Source organism: Pempheris klunzingeri, chromosome 13 (assembly GCF_042242105.1).
Source record: "Pempheris klunzingeri isolate RE-2024b chromosome 13, fPemKlu1.hap1, whole genome shotgun sequence".
Classification (NCBI taxonomy): Eukaryota; Metazoa; Chordata; class Actinopteri; order Acropomatiformes; family Pempheridae; genus Pempheris; species Pempheris klunzingeri.
This window is the reverse complement of record NC_092024.1, coordinates 16,352,769-16,372,806: the sequence shown is the minus strand read 5'-3', so window position 1 is coordinate 16,372,806 and position 20,038 is coordinate 16,352,769. Positions and strand designations below refer to the sequence as shown.

The window sequence follows — 20,038 nt, the reverse complement described above, 5'->3', positions numbered from 1 at the left end:
CAGCGTTAGTGCATATTACACTTCAATCATCTGCTTCAGGTTCTCTTTTGAATAAACAGGTGAAGCAGGAGGTATTACTTGGACTGTTTAGTCCAAATAAGAGAATAATGGGATGGTAATGTGGTTCATAGCTGCTTTTTAGTGATGCAGCCAAACGCTGAACTATGACCGCCGGTCAGTGATGATGATGATGCACCACAACCACTGAGGAAGAACCAGGTTAAGTGCAACATTTTCGTGCAATTTATATTCACGGATTGATGCCCCGGTACATAAGGTGGGTTAATTATTCAACAAATAACAAAGAGGCACTTGAGCCTCCAAATGTGGCTATTGGTACCATTAAACCTTTAACATCACTAGTTTGCCTATTAGCTCATTATTTCTCATTATTAATTAAAGGGGCACTTCGACATTTTATTATTGCACTTCCATAATGTTAGGAGACTTGTGAGATAGATTTTACTGGAAAAAAAAGGTTGCAAAAGAAGGCGCAAAGGCTGAATTTAGTCTCTCATATAAGCCACGCTCCAAAAACACAGGATACTCAAGTTCCCATAATGCAACTCAGTTCTGTCTTTCATTAGACTCCCTTTGCCTGGAAAATACTCACTTGATCTCACAATGGCTACACACAACTTTGGCAGCAAAATAATCTTCAGGGAACGCTTGGGGAGCGTTTCCCCGACCCAAAAACTGTTAGCTGGGAAGTTTCAAAATGAAATCAGATAATCAGAATGACTATGAGTGACACGTACAGACAGAAACATGGCAGTTTCCGATTACGTGGTGGAAAAGGGGCTAAAATTGAGGAGAACAGAGAACACAGCAGGCAAATGACGTCAGATCATTAATAAGAAGGCAAATTACAACTCGGATAAAAATAATCTTGATTCTACCCTCCACTTGCTGTTTGGGCTCTTTGCCTGATTCAATAACTGAACTGCTGTCCTGTCAGCCCTCTACTGTCGTCATTGCTGTTCTTCATCTCAGATTTAAGGTTGACATGCCTTTCAAATATCAAGATCTGTGTCGTGCTTTTTCTAGCATTGGGCTGAGGCAGAGATGGAAGCTGAGAGAGGCGACAGCTTTACACCAGCTGGCTGCTTTGCTTATTTGCATCTTCCCGTCCTTTGCAGGGTGTACTTCATTTATTTCTGTTGAGGTCTGATATAGTCACAGATTACAGGATGGCAAAACATGCCTATGCACAGTGTCAGCAGGAGAACGGTGATAAAACATGCCGACTATGGTTTTGTATCCAGATAACGTACAAGGCTCCGTGAACAAGAAGTAACATCAGTTAAATCACATACATCACTGCAGCCAAACTTAAGATAATGTAGTTCACTTGTCTGGTGCTCAGCAAACTATTTGGCTGTTCTCAGTTATTAGTCATTTGCATTTTGTTGTGCATTCTGCTACTACGGCTTCCTTTAGCTTTCATGTTATTACTATATACAAAAATTAATAAACATAAATCAAGTATTGCTCTTGATCACATCATTCCTGCCATTTTCGTCGCTCACCACCAAATATCACAGCCCATTTGTGGGTTATTTCCAGGTAGACTGCCGGTTTATGAGGCAGATAGTCCAGATACACAGTCGGGCCTGTTTTGGGAATGGCCATTTCGATCTGAGTCCCCTCGTGCCACTCATTAAAAGATGTTATAGAAATAAAATCAGGCCTGGCTTGCAATGCAGCACTCAGTGAGGTTTCATAGTATTTGCCGTTGATGCGGTTTCGAGTGTTTTGGAAGTTCCAAGGTCTAATGTTTGTGTCAATATACCCCGGGCCCACACTTGGGATGAATAACAGATTGTTGTCTTCGCAGAAAGCTTTAATGGAGTCCCAGTTTCGTTGAGTGGACCCATATGAAAATCCATTAGTAGCAAAGTAGGTGTAGACACCGTCAAAGCCGGCAGTCAGGATATCCCTCTTATGCTTCTCCTCAACTAGCAGAGCAATGAAGATGGCATCATATGGGCTGTCCCTGATGCTGCTACTCTCTGTGTGTTTTAGCAGTTTGGCCCACTGCTCCGAGTTCATCAGATATGAGTCATACACATAGAAGAGTGGAAGCAGCTTGCCAGTGTTTGTCCGGTACTTGAAGAAAGCAGGGTGTTCTCCGTATCTGAGAGGAGGAAACACAAAATAAACAACTCGTGAAAGATATCCCGGGAATAGAAATTGTGATGCAAACATGATAATTATTGATTGATGTGTCATGACAGAATGATTTCCAGAGGGAGCATAAGATCATTGTGCTGACATTTGACTGACAACACTGGAACACTGAACTACTCACTTCTCAATGATGTATTTGACATTAGTGAACATGTTGACTTCATCTCTTCCTTTGTATGGTTCAATGTGAAATACAACCTGTAAACGCATAAATGACAGCAAAAGAAAAGATCGACACTGTCAACAGCAACACAAAGCATCTTTATATACATTGATTTTTTTTAAATTTTCTTTCCTAAATGTTCAGAATATTAAATGTTTTTAAAGATCAAATGTTTAGTCAGCCGCTAAATACAAAACTTAAGGCCACTTAACTCCCGCATTATCTTCATACGGACCTTAATGTGATATTTATGTGCCACTTCCAGCAGCAAAGGCACAAACTCATCCGTTGGATCACCATTATCGTCGTTCAAGTTTGGAGGATACCAGGAAACAGCAATGACACCTGAGAACAAACACAGTTACAGTTCAATGGAGGAAGACACTGAGATAATTGTTCATAAATAAAAGATGATTCATACAGCGTAAATGTATTGCAGTGAAATCAAATGTGGTGTAGGGGTAACACAGAATGGCTGACATGAACATGTCAGTCAAAATATGCATCGTGTATGTTAAATCACGTTAATTGTTTTGTTTTGCAAGCAAAATGGTAATTAGTTAGGTAAAGGGTCATTTAATTTAAATATCAGGTATCTGTTAAATGTCCAAGAACAGCAACTTAAATAGCAAAAGACCGGTGAAACTGAAAAGTTATTGTATATCATGTTTATACTGATATAGCATACTTACAGGCAGCACTAATTATTATTATTACTTTATAATGTAAGTAGGGTGTTGTCAGTTAATTGCATTGAAGATCTGCTTGATTTAACATGTGATTTTACATACATCTGCTAAATTGCTGGGAATTTTCCTTATTAATACTTTAATAGTGGTTTCATTAAGGACAAACTAGTTTTTCCCCCACAATGTAGATTCTCATACCTGAACTCAGTACCGAGGACTGATCGGACACCAATGTTCCCTTTTTTCCTCAAATCCTTTTTATGAGGTAACATGATAGCATAAATGGATAAAAGTAACTCAAAGCAGAAATGCTGAATTTTATGATGATGTTAACAAAGAAACTGTGTTCAATGTGAATTATTTAGGTCAGTATGCATCCCTAGATCACTTAGGACGATCACAGCATCATGATATCATCAAAAAATGGTTTCATTGGTAAAAGACAGGTGATAATGTTGAACTATTGGCCTGCCCTGAAGTTAAGTTTAGGTTTCTGTCTTACCAATGGCTGCTGAACGTAGCTGCTGCATATGAGCCTCTATAATGGAGGGATCCCTGGAACTGTAAGCCCCTAAAGACGGGTAGAAGTTGGACCCGATGTCATCAGGGGGTTTGTGTCTCCCTTGTGGATACCCCTGAGCCACCTTAAAGTCCCAGTGTGGCAGCTGCGGGTGGTCCCAGTGGACGTATTTGCCATCAAACTTGGGGTTCCCATACCAGGCGTAGTAGAAGGCATGGAGATAGTAGTTGGGAGGAGGGAACTTCCTCAGTGCAGCCTCCAGTTCTGCATCTTTTTCTGACTGAGCAGAGTCATTCATTTTGCTCCGGTCAGGTTTATTGTTGTTTTCTCTCTGCATCTCATTCTTGCCGTCTGGCTCTGCGCCAACAGGGCTGCTGAACAGAGAGTCCTCTGGTGTAAGTGCCTTCAAGACCACTGTTATTATGAGCACAAGCAACACCAAAACAACCAGTGTGATGCAAGATTTGCGCTTAAACCTTGCCATTCTTCAGTCAGTGCTTGAGGCTTTCCACAGTTCATTGTTGAGACAGCAGCGAGGGACTGTTGCTGGACTGGATGCCATTGAATCTCGGTCAGTGAGTTTCTGTTCAGCCTGGAGGTTTGAAGGTAAGAAAGGATGTAAGTGTGCCACAAAAAAGCATTAAGGGCTGCAACTAACAGTTATTTCCTCGATTAATCAACTAATCACTTGGTCAAAAGGCCAGAAAATAATCTCAAATGCTTGTAGGCTTATTGTTTCATTTCCCAAAGTCCAGCTCCTCAAATTCCTTGTTTGTCCAACCAACAGTTCAAACCCAAAGATGTTCAGTTTAGGGCTGAAGCGAACAATTAATTCCATAATTGAGTAATCGATTGATTAATCATGAAATCGTGCAGTGAAAATGCATCAAATGTCAAAAAGCCAAAGATAATGATAATGTTGTAACAAGGAATAGCAGCAAATATTTTCATTTGAGGAACAAATATGTAGTATTTTTGCTTGAAAAATCAATAAAGTTGCAAAATTCATTTCCAGTCGAGCCTAATCGAGTAATTGTTCTATTTACTACAAACTGAGGCAAAAAAAACAGCAAATTCTCACATTTAAATGGCTGCAATCGTTAAATATTTGGCGGTTTAGTTTGAAAAATTACTTAAACGGAAAAACAATTATTGATAATCGCTTCGGCTCTAAAAAAGCAGAGAGAACGAGGCGCAGAAACGCAGAGAGCCACGTTATTTCAGATGACTGCACACTATGCGGAAGTGCTGGTACATATACAGTTACAACCACTTACAGTCACTACTGTGTGCTTCACCACATATAAGTTAGCTAGTGCAGTTTAGCAATGTTCACAGACACAATTATTAGGCTGACAACATTAGCTAATTCAACTCTACCTGCAGAGATGAACTTTAGACTTGCAGCCAAGAACCGCGGATGACACAATATTTGTTTTGTCCTCCGGTTGTCAAGAACTTCTCTTGTTTCCGTATTAGTACTGAGTTTCCTCTAATGTCGAACCCAGTCTGTCTAACAGCACCGAGGACACCTCATGAATTATTCTCGTAGCATAAGATGTAGAAGACGGGACGCACCTGCACTTCTGGTTCACCAGCTGGTTCACTGGAAAACGTCACAGATCTGTAAACCATCTGCGACTGCGGCTGCGCAGTGACCGCTCACAGTCCACAGTAGTGACCGTGACCCATCCGTGTTGTGTAGGAAGCTGGTGCGGCGTGCTGCATCCTGTCCAGTCAAAGAGCACTTTAACTGAGTCACAGCGATGCATGTCGCCCCCATTCGTTTGGGAAGGGCATTACACAAACAATCCTCACCAACAGGACCAACAAATTGATGCCATTGATAATTTTTTTTCAATCTGTTTTTATGTAACATGATTGCATAACATTCCTGTTTCGAAAAAAAACATTCTGAGTAGTTTAAAGTTTGTTTTGAAATGCTGGCTGACATCAAATCCTGAAAACAACGTGCTTAATTTCCATCATCAGGCACAATCTGTGTGCGCGGTAAGTGCATCAGACTGCAAAAATAGCTAAATTAATGATAAATACTTCCACCAAATAAGAGAAAACAAGCCTCTCTCTAACATGAACATTCATGCTAATTTGATTTGATTGGTCAATTTGATTGATCATATTTCTTCTGTCATTTCTGTTCCACAGTTGTTTGAAGTGATAAACACGTCACAATGAAAATGGTGAAACCAAAGTCTCGGAGGTCTTCTGGGGGCAGAAGGGAGAGAGCGATGACTCTTGAAGGACTGTATGAGACCCCCTACTTCCTGAGGTCCAATGACAGTGATGATATGATGACGGTTAATGCGAGGGGTGTACAGGATGCACAGGTTCAGCAAGACATGCTATTAGTTTACATATACCCGTAATCAACGGACATAATAGTGTTTTGTTGCAGGAATCATAAATACATGTGAAAATCAATCTAATCTCTCCTCAGGGCTCCTCCACATCCAGCATCATCCTCTACTACACTCTGCTGTCTCTGAAAGTGGGGTTGTGGATCGTCTTTGCTTGGGTCTTGTCTCACCTCCACCTGGGACTTCCGTGTTTTCTTCTGCCACTGACCATCTGGTTGTACTCAGGGCCGATGCACAGAGCTCTGAGCTGGGCTAAGAGACGTGTGAGGGGCCCAGTTACATAAGCTGTCACACTGGGCTGAATGACATAAATTTTGAACAATCACATGATTTTACCTTTATGTGTGTGTTCAGTCCTTCAGGACTACAGAGGAGTTCAAGTGTCAGTCGCATTTTGTGACAAACAAGGAATAATAATAACTTCACAATGTCTCTAATAACTTGACGGTACAGAGATTCATTCATGCAAAGATATTAGTTGAAACAAAGGTGACGACAATTTTGGTTTCCATTGATTTTATTGAATTTATAGACTTTCAAACAAACTTGTACAAATAGCAAAACAGCTTTTGGTAACACCTCATTGTTTTCTTATTATAATTATTAGGAAATAAATTAAGTGAATAAAAAGTAAACAATATGAACAGAGAACAGACAACAGAAAGAAAAATACCACCAAGAGCATAAAGAAAAAAAAAAAACAGGAAGAAAAGGAAAGAGGCAACTGTTTTCCACAGAGGGTCGACTGCACGTCATTTGCAGTCGACCGACATTAACTGCCGACCAGGCTGATCGCTGGTCAGCCCAACGGACAATTGAAGTACCTCCTCGTGGTAAATGACAACATTTTGTACTAGCGAAGCCCATCCTGAGCCAGCTATATCTGATTTGTACTGCTTTGGACTGTACTACTATATTCATACACCAGGTGGCATCTCTACCACGTAGCGAGTCGGCCCGCTCCTGCCACCCACTCCTGAATCCACCAGCTTTCTGACTGTACCTGAACAGAGTGGGTGATGTGAGAGGAGGATAGCTGGCATTTTATTTCCAAAAGCAAACTTTATGCATCATGTTGCTTGTTGCGTGCTCTATAAACACAGCACTAAACAATTCAAATATTGTGCAACATTTTGTGAAGCTTGCTTTTAATTTATTTTGCTGTACTTTTTAACATTGTATGGGCTTAATTAGATGTAGTACACAGTTGTGAAGTTGCAACCTGTGCTGTTAGATAATGTCCATCCTCACCTGCTCCTAAAAGGACAGTTTTATAAGCACTTTTAGTACACCATTTATCCAGAATGTCTGCAAATACTGACCAGAGGGGACTCCAATTAGTTAAATGACTGTACATGGACTTCCATGGACACAGAATTAAAAAAAAAAAAATCTCTTAGCATCTTTCACTATAAATCAAGAGGATGATATTGGAGAATTGATCTTGATGAGAACAAATAATAAATAGATCCAGGAGAATGTCAATACCAGCTCAGCGTGAGAAGCGGCATGTTTTGTGTGGGTGTGGAGCTGAGGCACAGGGAGGCATAACAGAGTGGAGGAATCGATGCCCAGAGGGCGTTGGGTAGAGCATGTCCACTGCCAGCAGGACCTGATTCAGCCTCTATATTTCATTCAAGCAGGTCTCTTCACATTCTTTGCTACTCATGGGGGGGGAAACGACTTTTTCAATATATAAAATGTGCACAACAACCGCAAGTTCACCACACATGGTGTCATGTGTTTCAACTGTTAAATTGGAATATGAGAAATGTTATCATTTGTGTCTATGGAATCTCGTGCTGCACGGAAACCTCTGTCTCATTGAAATACATCGGAAGGATTCTCTCTGCTCTTTGAGAGGTCAAGGCAAAACTATGTTCAATCTCTTTTGTGTTTTTGTTCAACTGAAACACAGTCACTTTGCCCCTCTACACAGAGAAGGCATTTCCTTACACAACACAGAACCTCAGAAAACCTCAAATGGCATTGGAAGTAAAACCACAAAAAAGATTATCTGTTAATAATATCAAAAATACCAACAAACAGGCAAAAACAAAACAAAAAAAACAGATTGGTCACAGCAAATTTATGTACACATACACATTAAGAAAAGAGCTGTCAGTGGAGTTGGGGAGGGGGTGGGTGAGTGAGGGAGACAGGGGAGAAAGATTTGGGCAATTAGATAAGCCCTGTATCTTCACTATACAGGGGGAGTTACAGGGGTTGCCTTGACGGCAGAACAGGGACGGACAGGGTGAGAAGGAGGCGAGAGAGCCAAGGCTGTACGTTCACCTCTTCTTGGGTGCTTGGGCGGTGCGGGGTGGGGTGACAGGCCGACCAGAATTTACACCCCCATACTGGTACTTGGCCTTCTTCTCTGAGGGCTTTAGGATCTTTAAATAACAAGACACAAACACAGAGAGAGATGACACGTGTGTGAGTGTTTTCAGATAATGTGTTAGGTAATAAATCAAAAAGGCAATTAGCATTAATGTACGTAATGTGTGTCCTTTTAGTTTTTACTCTACCTGGAAGGAGCACATGAGGGATTCATCAACGCTCATCATGCCGCCTGCATTGTCGAACTCCCCGCAGTAGTTGGGAGCAGAGAAAAGTGTGACCAGTTGGCGTTTGGCAAAGAACTCATATCCATCCTCCACAACCTGTTAGAAGACACATGACATTATTCCTCCGCCCACGGCGATCAATATCAAGAAACAGATATTCAGCTTGTTTCAGATTCCAACTCTGCAACCACCTACACCTCAATCAATACGAAATGACCAACGCAGAGCTGACATAGCTGTGGCCAATCTAACAACTCTTGTGCTAGTTATTCAGTAATTTAATCAATTAGCAGAGAGCATACACATTTCAGACTGTGATAAATAGTTGTTTTTTAAATGTAAACGCTAGCTTCTCATCGTGTTTCATCACTCATCATTTCACTTCAGCCGAAATACAGATCGACAATAAATGAGTGCTCAGTGAAATTATAATGAATGATGCATGGGGCGAAAACAGATGAAAATGGAGCAGGAAACTAGGGGCTACGCTGTCGCACAAGGTCTATTAATATGTTGTTTAGCTCTGGTGTGCATGTCTTTGAATCAGTCACTGTAATCACTTGCACCAAAACACACAAACTCATGGAGGTCAGCTATCATTAAAGTGCATGGCCAACCGATTACAAGTCTCTCCGTAGCCAGGCTCTCTACCAGCACTCCCTTCATGATTACCTGGTGGGCTCTGCAGATGAGGTCCAGGTCGTGGCGGTTTAGGAACTTGCTGACCACATCTGCCCCGAAGGTGAAGGAGACCCCGCGGTCATTTTCTCCCCAACCTTGTACATCCTTATCTGGGTCTGACCACAAGAGGTCACACAACAGGCCTGACAGGCACACATGGAGATAAAGGACACGATACCCAGGTGAGAGTTGAAAAGAGAGCATAGAGGCAACGGCAGGGGGAGAGACTGTGATATCAGCCACTCAGGCTGGGTGTTGTCATTTTAATGTAAACTTTAAATTCCAGAGGAAGTGAACATGTTTAGTATTAGCACACACATGGTACCTGTATCGGGAACGTCTGTTGGTCTCATGATCCTGCGAATCTGCTCCATTGACTGCAAATCAGGTGATAGCCCTAAAACAGAACATAAAGACGTTGCTTCTGATTTGATTTGCTTTGAATATGTTTCAAACTAAAAGTTCTGGTTTACATTTTGGGACAAGGGGAGGAAACACATGCTAACAGGTCTCTTACCTCCATGGCAGCAGAAGATCTTCTCATCAATGATAGCAGCAATGGGGAGGCAGTTAAAGCAGTCAGTGAAGGTCTTCCACAACTTAATGTTGAACCTGCGCTTGCCTGGCGGGAACAAGTAAACACACATTTAGTAGAACCAAACTATGTATGTGCTTCGGGGCTGTTTGTGTGTGTAGGATGTGCTTATTTACACTCATCGTAGAACCCATAGATGCGGTTGATGGAAGCACACTCATGGTTCCCCCTGAGCAGGAAAAAGTTCTCTGGGTATTTGATCTTGTAGGCCAACAGAAGGCAGATGGTTTCCAGGGACTGTTTCCCTCTGTCCACGTAGTCACCCAGGAAAAGGTAGTTAGCCTCTGGAGGGAAGCCACCATATTCAAACAGCCTCAGTAGATCTGTGTACTGCCCATGGATATCACCTAAAAAAAAGGGGGGGGCGAGAGGTATGGGGGAAGAGAAGGACATGAAAAAGAAACGGATAAGATGAAAAGATTGTAGGAAGATGCTACAATATGATCAAAGAAGACTTAACAGAAAAGCAAATACCTTTCAAAGTAAGTACTAAACCACATATTTGCACCCACACACCTACTTCTATCTCTCCGAATCCATGTTGATTATCAGAACACAGCCAGACATGAAGGTTTGTGGGAATATATGATGTGCTTATGCTTTACTGGGAGTAGAGCAGCAAGCCCAAGGATACACACACAAAAATGAGCCATTACAACTGCCACCAGATCAATGCCATGGCCCAGGGGAAATGAGCTACCAATCCAATCCAGGTTAATCACAAAAATAAAGGACGCGCATACTCATATCCTCACAAACTAACTTTAATTTAAAAACTCTCCCAGGATCCAGGGTCAACCGTGTCTCTTTGACATCAGTCAGGCTGCAATGTGCTGGAACTGCTCTTACCTCTACTAGATCTCTCTGTAGGGGAGTCTCACTTCATCACCTAGCCAAGACCTGCTTCCTTTTATATCCTCTTGCACCAACTGAAGAGCTGCTCTAATTTGGGCTAAGCGCTCCAGACACAGATGACTACAGAGAGCCTCACCAGAAAGGCTAGGACAATAATAACAGGCTTTATTTTGACCCGAATGGAAAGCAAATTCACGTGCCACACTTTTCATGGCAATGCTCAATTACAAGATGGCACCAAATGCAAATTAAATTGAAATAATAGGCCTCGTTAAGCCATGCAGCTGTCTGGCCCTGAGATAAAAATGACCAACAAAAATTGCAACTTTATATCATGAGAGTGTCTGGCATGATTTTCTAAATTTTACGATGCCCGTTAGTGATCTAGGCACCAAAACCCAAACCGCAACAGGCACCAAACCTACATGGCTAAACGCCTATACTTATTTTTGTCTGTGTCTTAGGATGGCATGCAAAAACACACTTTTTTACGTGCAAATGAACGATCAAAGGGACAGTTCTGAATGTCTGAAGTCTATCTCTGTCTTATACACAGTGTTCATGTTGTACTGAGCCAGTTGGGTTTGTGTTTCGCTGTGTGTCACTTGCTTTGCCCTGGACACGCAGCCATAGTTTGCCATTTGGAGTTTTCACGCGAGTACTGGTAGCAGTAACTACTTTACGATCCTTTACAGTGAGGAAACTTCAATGAAAGAAGTCTTAAAATATTAATGTAGTCTTTCAGCAACAGTCCAGGTCTCAAACTGTCAGTGTGAAATCAGGAAGGCATTTTAAATTTTGATTTCTTATTACTTAAGTTTCTGCTTTTAACCCCTATTTTGAGTTTTAACTTCTCACAGGACAGTGAAAAGGTGGTGGCAGGTGGAATGTGGGGATTTCTTTTACCTAAACAAGATGTTTTAGGCTTTTGAAGATTTCAGTTGTATAGCAAAAGATTACTGCACTTAGTTTGTGCTCCAATTAACATTATTCAAATGTTAGTCTGCCATAATAGCAAAAGTAGTCATATCTTTATCATTCTGTCTATGTGCATACTGAACTATCATACAGTCTACACTGTGCTAATCTTGCTTAAGTTGGGAGCAAACCTGAAGACTACTAAAAGCTACAATTACTAGACAGAAACATAGAAATACTGTTTTTAACTAACACAGATTTTTAGTCTTGGCAGTCTGAAAGCAACACATGCTGGAAAACAGAGGGCCGAGTAAATACAGAGGACAACACAGAGGACAATAAAAATGTTTGTGCCTGCACCAAGACAGAAATGGACATGAGGCAGAAACAATCGGCCTTGCTCATTTATGCCGCAGTTTGCTGAGAAAAGGTCATGAAATGCAGGAACGAAACCATTTGTAAAAATGGTGGACGGAGAAACATGGCAACATAGGCTGTAATCTCTGCAGAGACAGTTGGAGGTGAATGAACTTTGTAAAAGTGGAGCTAACTTTGGCTAAGATGAGGCTCTGCAGTAACCTGGATTTCTCAGCTTTGTCGCTGTATTCACTGTATTCACCCACTTTCCCTTCCTGTGACAAAAATTGAGCAAGTACAAAATAATATCAACAGGAAGGATTTTGGAGCCACCATGTGTGTGTGATTTTGGCTGTCTGTTTGAAAAAGTCTGCTTCCAGCCAAGGCACCTCAGGTTAGTTTTACTCCAACTATCCCCAACTTCACACAGAGTTGCTGCATGACTGCATAGTGAATTTGTGAGCTTCACCAAGACTTGCTTTATACGGGTCAGCCCTCCTTCTGCCCTATCACAAGGAAGAGTAGGATGACAGCGAATTATTTACTCAACACTGCCTCTGCAGTGTCAAAACAGTCCGAGAATAGCAGCACAGAGATTTGGGGTTTTCAAGAGGGAGCAAAAAAAGGCTGAAAGTTGTGGGAAAAATGGAGCGCTGAACCTGAGGTGAGAGATATAAATGAGCAAGATTTGTCACAGGAGATAACACAATATAAAAGTGGTGATAACAGAACTCTGCAATAACATAAAGGACACAACAGTGCAAAGTATGCCACCCATGAGTGGTGCATCAGCATAAGTCACCCTGATGAGCTCCTATGCACTGAAACAACATGAAAAATAGATAGGATCAGTTTATCAGATTAAAAAAAACAATAAAACTAAACAATGCTTATGCACGCACAAAGGACTGGCCATTATATCATTAGCCTTGCATGAGAGAACTGGTACATAATAATAACTTGAATTAATGAATAAACAGTGATAAAGCTGTAATTATGTGCACTGTTGAATGACCTTGTGTACCCAGATAATCAGGTTCAAAAGCACCCTCAGTAAACAGGTTGTTTGTCCATAACTGTAATATAGTTGATGTAGATGCCATGACACTTCAATAAAATGATTTCAAAATAACAAAAGATTCTGAAAGTGAAAGAAAAATGAACAATAACACAAATAAATGTGCAATATAAGAAACGCAAGTGATCGAAGTTCCTTCAAGCTGTGAAGTTACAAAAACATGCTGCCAGAGATATTCTGCTAAAATAAGTAGTTACATTTACTTATTATATCATCAACTTCTTAAATGTTTTCATGTCATTGTCTTCAGTCTGTGAGCTGTTTGTGTTTCCTGTCAGTCAGTACTTGTAGTCAGACAATAATCAAAATGATTCTCTATTCAACTCGGACCTAATAATGTATTAAAAAGTTTGAAAATGTGATAAATGCTACCACTGAATGCAAACATATACAGTATAACAATAAGGTGCATGTTTGTGCTCTTCAACTAATTCAACTGGCTACAGCCAGCTACATTTCATACTAATGGTCCTATTACGGTTAACAAACAACCCCTTCGTATTTTTGCAGAGGATTGTGATTGCAGGGTGCTGTTAATAATTATCATCTGTCTAGAATATTTTAGGAACAAAATTACTATCTCACACACCCTCACAATGCGAGTTTGTTTATTATCATCCATGTCACTGCACAAGGAGCACCACTGTCAACAACACTGTGCTGAGACAAAAAATCCAATTTCATATTATTCTGGTTTAATAAATGATAAAGTCAAACAGGGCTTGAGCTGCCAGCTTAGGCAAAATGATGCCAGTGGCATTAAGGTTAACATGTGAGAGAGAGTACGCGCAGAACCTGATCCATGTGGCCTTAGTAAATAATTAAAGGCATTCACTGTTTGTTTGGTCTTTATGCTCACAGCACAGGGTTAAGGGCAAGTAATCAGTCTGGGGATAGAAGTTCAGCAACAAAACAGAGAACGTAAAGGAGAGGCACAGATACTTCATACGGTGACAAATAACACCACCTCAGACTCATGCATCTTTTAGAATAATGAGTCAGGGTTAGGTCTACATGGGTGAAGTCATTTGAGGACATTTGATCAGACATACGTATTACATCTCTCAACATTCAATTTGATAAAAAAAAACAAAAAACTATGCCAATTAGACCTCATCAAATTACTGCTTCACTATATCGTGCTTGTCACTTAAAATACAAATGCTGGCATCTGAGGCTGACACAGTATTGGATCTAAAACACAATAATCTCAAAGTGTGTGTGGGAGGAGGCTGGTATGAGGACAGCCACAAATGAACCGTGTGTAGGCCTGCGCCTATGTGTGAGCTTGTGCACTGTGTTCTGAAGGCCTAGTACATATATTAGACTGCTCTGAGTTGTTTGCAGTTGCAGCTCTACGCTGGAGGGACGAGATAAAGCAAGTGGGAGTGTGCAGAGATGTGCAGGGGCCAGCCAGAGGTAGTGATAGCTGTAGCATTTTCCACTGCTGAGAACTTGCAAACTTGCACTGCTTTGCTTTGCGTCCGTCCATATTTTGTGTGCACGACAGTGATACACAATCTGTGTATGTGTGTGCAACTTGCCTATATGTATCCATCTATGACATACACAGTCAAGACGAGAGTGCAACAGTGGCTTAATCTATGACCCAGGCTGCAGCAGTGTTATCTGGTGTGGTTACATAATTAAACTTGTAAAGCTTTCAGTGCTTTAGAGGAAATGTCACAGCCCTGAGTTTAAGATATTTAAAAAAATTTGAAAGCAAAACTAAACATGTGGTGGTGAGAAAACGGCCGAAAACAAGGGTACAACACCTACCACAGATCTTCAGAGGAGCCTCAAGCTCCAACAGGATGGGCTGGCTGAGGAAGATCTCCCTGGATTTGATGCAGAGGCCCCGCACCTCTGCCTCTGTCATCTGGACTATCTTCCCCGGGCGACATCCCCGTACTGGAGAGGACAGAACAAACACCGTCAGTGCTATCAACAGCTATTATCATCACCGTCAGTGTTGACACAGCAGCACCAGCAAGCCCAAACACCATAAAGTTCATCAGAATGAGGCCAGGATACAGTAAATTTTCACCTGAGGGGAAAAAAAACACTTAAGGCAGAATCACAAAGCAATCTTAAAATCTGGTGAGCTGTGGGCGTAATGGTTCAGTAGCTTATAGCTGCTTATTCTCAGCCATACTTAAGAAACCCACCGCTTAGACTATGAGAGCAGCTTGCATCTTCAGCACTGGTGTGGGTTTATTGGCTGTGTAGTTGCACTGTTAGTTTAAGCCTACTTTCTGGCGTTCTGCCACAGCTCTGGGTGCAGATTTATCTTTACAACGATGAAAAGAGGAGTGAGATTTGCAAACGCTGGCTACAGTCAGCAGTTGAAATAGTCAGAGATATGAAAAGTACGATTATACTGCACATAAAAACTGCTTCCTTGCTATGGTACCTTGTGGCTTTCATAGGATTAAGTTCCATCTGGTTTCTGCATTTGTCTGCATTTTATATATTTGATATTTTTGATTTAATATCTGAACAGCCTGACTAGCGCAATGTCTCTGAGAGACGGCTTCATTTTAACGAAAAAAGAGCATAGAAAAAGCAAAAAAAAAGGGGCAAGAACCAAAGGTAAATAAACATAAAAGAAGATACATAGTAGTAATATGCGAGCGACAAATATATTAGTGCATATACAGCAAATAGTAATCGAACAATACTTTGGCGTCGCAAAAAGCAAATCAAAGCACATATGAAAACTTAAAGTGATGAACAAATCCATAACTGAGGAACTGTGTAATGCAGAACCATTTTGGTGTTATCTTAAAGATAGACGCCCACTAGATATTCCAAGAAAGAATATCTGAGTCTAGAAATCAGTGTGTGTTAATCAGACGGGAAACGTCCTTAAACAATTTTTTTATTTGCCTTTTTGTTTCCTTAAAGGATGACAAATTAGAGAATGGTCAAACAGGGAGTAGCTGGATTACCTGATGCATTCATGGTTTAGTACATGCATTTGTGTGTATACATAAACACGTGTGCATATACATACTATTTACACACGGTCCTCTTCCCTGTCTGTGTCATTAGTCATATAATCCAAACCAAATCTGAGAGAAGTAATTGGACCAGAGGAATATGGATCCTCACAGATGGTCAACCCGAGTGCCAAAAACTATTCTCGGGCTCCACAAACCTTAATTAAATGTTGCTTCACACCATCAATTTCCTTTATCATCCATCTACTGTGTCTACACTGCTTCATACCCATGGTGTGAAGCATGAAATTGCAGAAGTAGGGCTCTTCACTCCACGGCCAGGCCTCATCACAGCTGAGAGAGTTAAGCTCGGATGCTTAGCCTGCTCGGCTTTAACACAGAACCTTTCACTGTTCGCACTTCTGCAGGCTGGCACTTTTAAAAGAGATTACGTTCTTAAGAACATTGAGGGGCAAAGGCTAAAATGAAGCAATGACAGGGATTTGCAGCCATCAGAAACCAGATCACTGTTTGTATGTGTGATTGTGTGTCTGTACATGTGTCTGGAGAAAGTGACACAGTGTTCCATAAGTTTTAATCCCAATGAATACGCACTCTCGCTCTCACTTTACTCAGCAAAACATATAGTAAGCTATAATGTTATGTCAGGATGCAAAAGGCTCCAGGCCTTTCAGATGATCTGGTTTGGAAACTTCTAACCAAAGATTTTGTTGTCTTTTGATTAGGTAACTCTATGCTGAACATCAGGACATATCATCACTTCCCTATTATCATGGCCAAAAGAATTCACAATAACAATATTATTGTGATATTTAAAGACATTTTTAAATAATAATAATGATAATAATAATAATAATAATAACGCTTCTATCAGTCAAATTCATCTTTAACTTTGTTTATTGTGTGTTTTGTTTTTGTTTCTTTTTTGGCAAATGAGTTACACTCACAATCCAAGTGTAGGGTTGTGGGAAAAGAGGTCTGTAACCACATTTGTCCAACAACCACAAAAGCGTAGAAAAAGAGCAATTGCACTTTGAAACAGCTGAAACAAAATTGCTTGGGGGGAGCAGGAGACAGAGAGTTTGTGTGTGAGACCAACCCAGGCTGACAACTAACCACTCTGATAGACTGTGATTTAATATCCACTGACCATGTCCTCGCAGACTCTTTCCACTTGTCACATTCTCCGTCTACGGCAACGGACTTTTATGAAGGAAGACAAGCTTGATTAGTTGATTGGACTTCACGCTGGAGCGAAAACACAGTCTGAATGTGTACACGATTTTATCAAACACTTTTAACACAAGATCAATATTTCATTTTTAAGTATTATGATTATCTTCACTACTGGTGCATCCTGACACCCCCCATCTACAACTACCCATTAAAAACAGACAGAGTTTTGCAGGCAGTCATGTACTACCCTCAACACAACAGACACACAAACCCAGAGCTGGATACTGGGAACATAAACATCTTTAATGAAAGGCGCAAACCAATTTGAAAGACTGTCTTTGGTTTTTTTGTTGCAGGCTTCATTTTTATGTTTGATTTCACAAAACCCTTTAGAATAACAGCTTTTTCTTTTCTTTAAAGGCCTGAACTGATCCGGGCTAATTTAGTCGACCTTACCTTACCTTTCTTACCTACAGACAATCAAAAAAAACCTGCCAATTTATAATGCCCATCACATATTCCTAAATGATCGGCACGGGAGCTTGATTCTACCTTTTCGAACATGTTCACACCACCAACTACAAAGCTAAATAATTATGTAAGAGGCCTATGAAACAATAACATCCAAATTAATTAGTCACGTGTAATCGCTTGAAAATAGAAGTAAAACACAAAATTGGCATCTTGCACCAACAAGATCACTGCAAAACTGACCACTTATGAAAGATGACAACGCCTTGTCAAACTTCTATTCAAAATAAAAGCAACACAATTAACAAGTCGCAGCAGTCCGGGCTGAGTACGAAAGAAAAACAAAGCGTGTGAATCAACAAGGTTTCCAGCTGGGAAAAATTTGTTTCACGATTAAGAGCATAAAACAGGGCTGATCGCAGGCTGTGAAGTCATGGTATTATGTATTTATTTCTGTTTATTTTCAATTAATTTCACCATTTGGTAGCAACGTCAACATAAAAACAAAACTGCAAGAAACACAAGGCAGTTGAAGCACTATGTAATTTTCCAGCAACTACTATAAATAACAAATCTTCGCTTTTCGATGCTGGCGTAGTGTCTCATCGTCTCTCCAACAGTCACAGATACTGGTGGAAAGTATGCCAAGGACAGCTGAATTTGCCTTGGTGGTCTGGTCTGACTGAAAGGATATCTCACAGGGGAGCAGAAAACTCGCAGCCCCCCCCCTCCCTCCCTTCAGCAGGTGGATGGCCAAAACAAAAGGATTTCTGCGCATCCCTCTCCCTCTTCCAAACCCCCAAAAACTGGTCCTCACACACCAACAAAGTTCCCTTTACTCACCAAGTACGAAAGCAATAATGTGATAGCCAACACAGCAATGCAAGGTGACGTACTTTAAATTGCAGATATGAACATCTTTGCAGATATGCCAGAGAAACACACTGTATTCCTTCTGTCTGTCCTAAATGTTACATATTTACTTTTTCTGTTATTCACCTGTACCAATCCTGCAAACACAGACAGGGATTTCAAAACAAGTGTGTGTGCATCCTGGGCCCATAGTGCACAAGTTCCCACTAAAACACACACTACACACACTAACACTACTTTACAATAATCAAAATACCTCACAACTCAAATGCGTCCAGGATGTAGTTATAAGGATCTTTTGGATTAAAGAGTTCTCCATTTATGAGCATCTATCTTATTACTAGAGCTTCCTCTAGCTTACCAAATACATATTAACCACCAAATCTCCAAAAGAAGTTGAAAATACTAACAAAAATACAGTTTATTGGTTAATAAATATTAGCTTAACCTACATAACAGTTACAACCGTTAGAGCCATGATCCTGGGTAGTATTTTAATGTTGTCTCTTCGGCTCGATACATGCCAAAATACATTTAAAAAAACACCAGGCAGAAAGTTTAATTACATGCTAAAGAGCGGACCTTGACACAGTTATTTTACTTGCGAGGAGTAGCGTAGCTTTTACTGCGAAAACTGAGAAGTGTAGGCGTTCACCGCTGACAGTGTTTATAAACACGGCCAGCTAGCGGTAACGTTAGCTGGAGCTAGCCGGGGGATACACCGTTACCATAGGCTGACGTTAGCCGCGCTAGCTTACACATTACCGCGGTAGTTATCGAATAAAACTCAACCAAGGCTTGATGAAAATGCGCAGCTAAGCCTGTGTAACATCACAAACTGTACTGAATTTGTTCACCTTCCAGGAGCCGAGAGATGAGGCTGTCCACGTTCAATTCACCCTCCGCCATCTTCAAACTGATGTGCTTCAGTGCTGGCCGCTTCGGCTCCCCCTCCAGACACCAGGGGGCGCTGCTGTCACTAAAACAGGACCGTACAGGCTGTGAACCACTGAGGACGGAGCACATGTTTATTTTAGAATAGAAGAGACCTAGAATAGAATAATATTTAAAAAAAATATTGTATATCCTGTACAAAATACCATAAATAAAAGGCAAAGTTTGTGAGTCTATGTTTGCAGTGTTGGCTGAAGCATTCAGATCCCATAAGTTAGTACGAGTAGTAGTCTTAAAATCATTTAGTACTTAAATACTAAAATATAATATAAATAATTTTTTTTACTTTTTTAAAAACGGGTTTCACTTATATTTTATGACATTATTTGTCCATTTTATTGTTTGTCAATTGACTACTGGATACCTGAATTTCTAGCAGGAAAAGTAAATACCCAAGTAAAGTACAAATACCTGAAAATTGCGCTTAAGGACTTGAGGAAATGTGCTTTTGTTTGTCACAAAATAAACAGAAGCAGTTGGTGGCTTTCATCGCTGCAAGAAGGTCATAAAATAACCCCTTTTATACTTTATGACAAGACTATCTCACCAGAGGTAATGATTAAGGTAATACACGTATACTGATGTGTGCTGTGCTCTAAGCACAACA

The 20,038-nt window shown here is 40.7% G+C and overlaps 2 protein-coding genes across 3 annotated transcripts; both read right to left on the bottom strand.

Moving 5' to 3' along the window:
* Positions 1 to 1,102: 1,102 nt before the first annotated feature.
* manea (mannosidase, endo-alpha) lies at positions 1,103 to 5,209 on the bottom strand. 2 transcript variants are annotated; one of them, XM_070842217.1, is made up of 5 exons: positions 5,141 to 5,209; positions 3,545 to 4,154; positions 2,589 to 2,698; positions 2,312 to 2,388; positions 1,103 to 2,137 (listed from the first exon to the last, which is right to left on the bottom strand). In XM_070842217.1, the coding sequence occupies exons 2-5, from the start codon at positions 4,044 to 4,046 to the stop codon at positions 1,504 to 1,506; spliced, it is 1,323 nt and encodes a 440-aa protein (XP_070698318.1). In that variant the 5' UTR covers positions 4,047 to 4,154; positions 5,141 to 5,209; the 3' UTR covers positions 1,103 to 1,503. The 2 variants fall into 2 exon arrangements, with proteins under 2 accessions (XP_070698318.1, XP_070698317.1); XM_070842216.1 differs by having other exon boundaries at positions 4,943 to 5,178.
* Positions 5,210 to 6,439: 1,230 nt separating this feature from the next.
* LOC139211654 (serine/threonine-protein phosphatase PP1-beta catalytic subunit) lies at positions 6,440 to 19,417 on the bottom strand. Its single transcript, XM_070841969.1, has 8 exons — positions 19,335 to 19,417; positions 14,774 to 14,905; positions 9,903 to 10,133; positions 9,709 to 9,813; positions 9,517 to 9,588; positions 9,183 to 9,334; positions 8,472 to 8,606; positions 6,440 to 8,336 (listed from the first exon to the last, which is right to left on the bottom strand). Exons 1-8 carry the CDS (start codon positions 19,384 to 19,386, stop codon positions 8,232 to 8,234), a joined length of 984 nt encoding a protein of 327 aa, XP_070698070.1. The 5' UTR covers positions 19,387 to 19,417; the 3' UTR covers positions 6,440 to 8,231.
* Between the last annotated feature and the right edge of the window lie 621 nt (positions 19,418 to 20,038).

Bases quoted from the DNA above. Each gene is read 5' to 3' on its own strand.
- manea (XM_070842217.1), bottom strand. From the start codon at position 4,046: ATGGCAAGGTTTAAGCGCAAATCTTGCATCACACTGGTTGTTTTGGTG. The intron at 2,699-3,544 runs GTAAGACAGAAA...GTTTGTTCTCAG, and splicing joins GCTACGTTCAGCAGCCATTG to GTGTCATTGCTGTTTCCTGG. The intron at 2,389-2,588 runs GTCCGTATGAAG...ATGCGTTTACAG, and splicing joins CACATAAATATCACATTAAG to GTTGTATTTCACATTGAACC.
- LOC139211654 (XM_070841969.1), bottom strand. From the start codon at position 19,386: ATGGCGGAGGGTGAATTGAACGTGGACAGCCTCATCTCTCGGCTCCTG. The intron at 10,134-14,773 runs GTAGGTGTTGTA...CCTTTTTTTTAG, and splicing joins GGCTCCTCTGAAGATCTGTG to GTGATATCCATGGGCAGTAC. The intron at 9,814-9,902 runs GTAAATAAGCAC...TGTTCCCGCCAG, and splicing joins CTATGGGTTCTACGATGAGT to GCAAGCGCAGGTTCAACATT.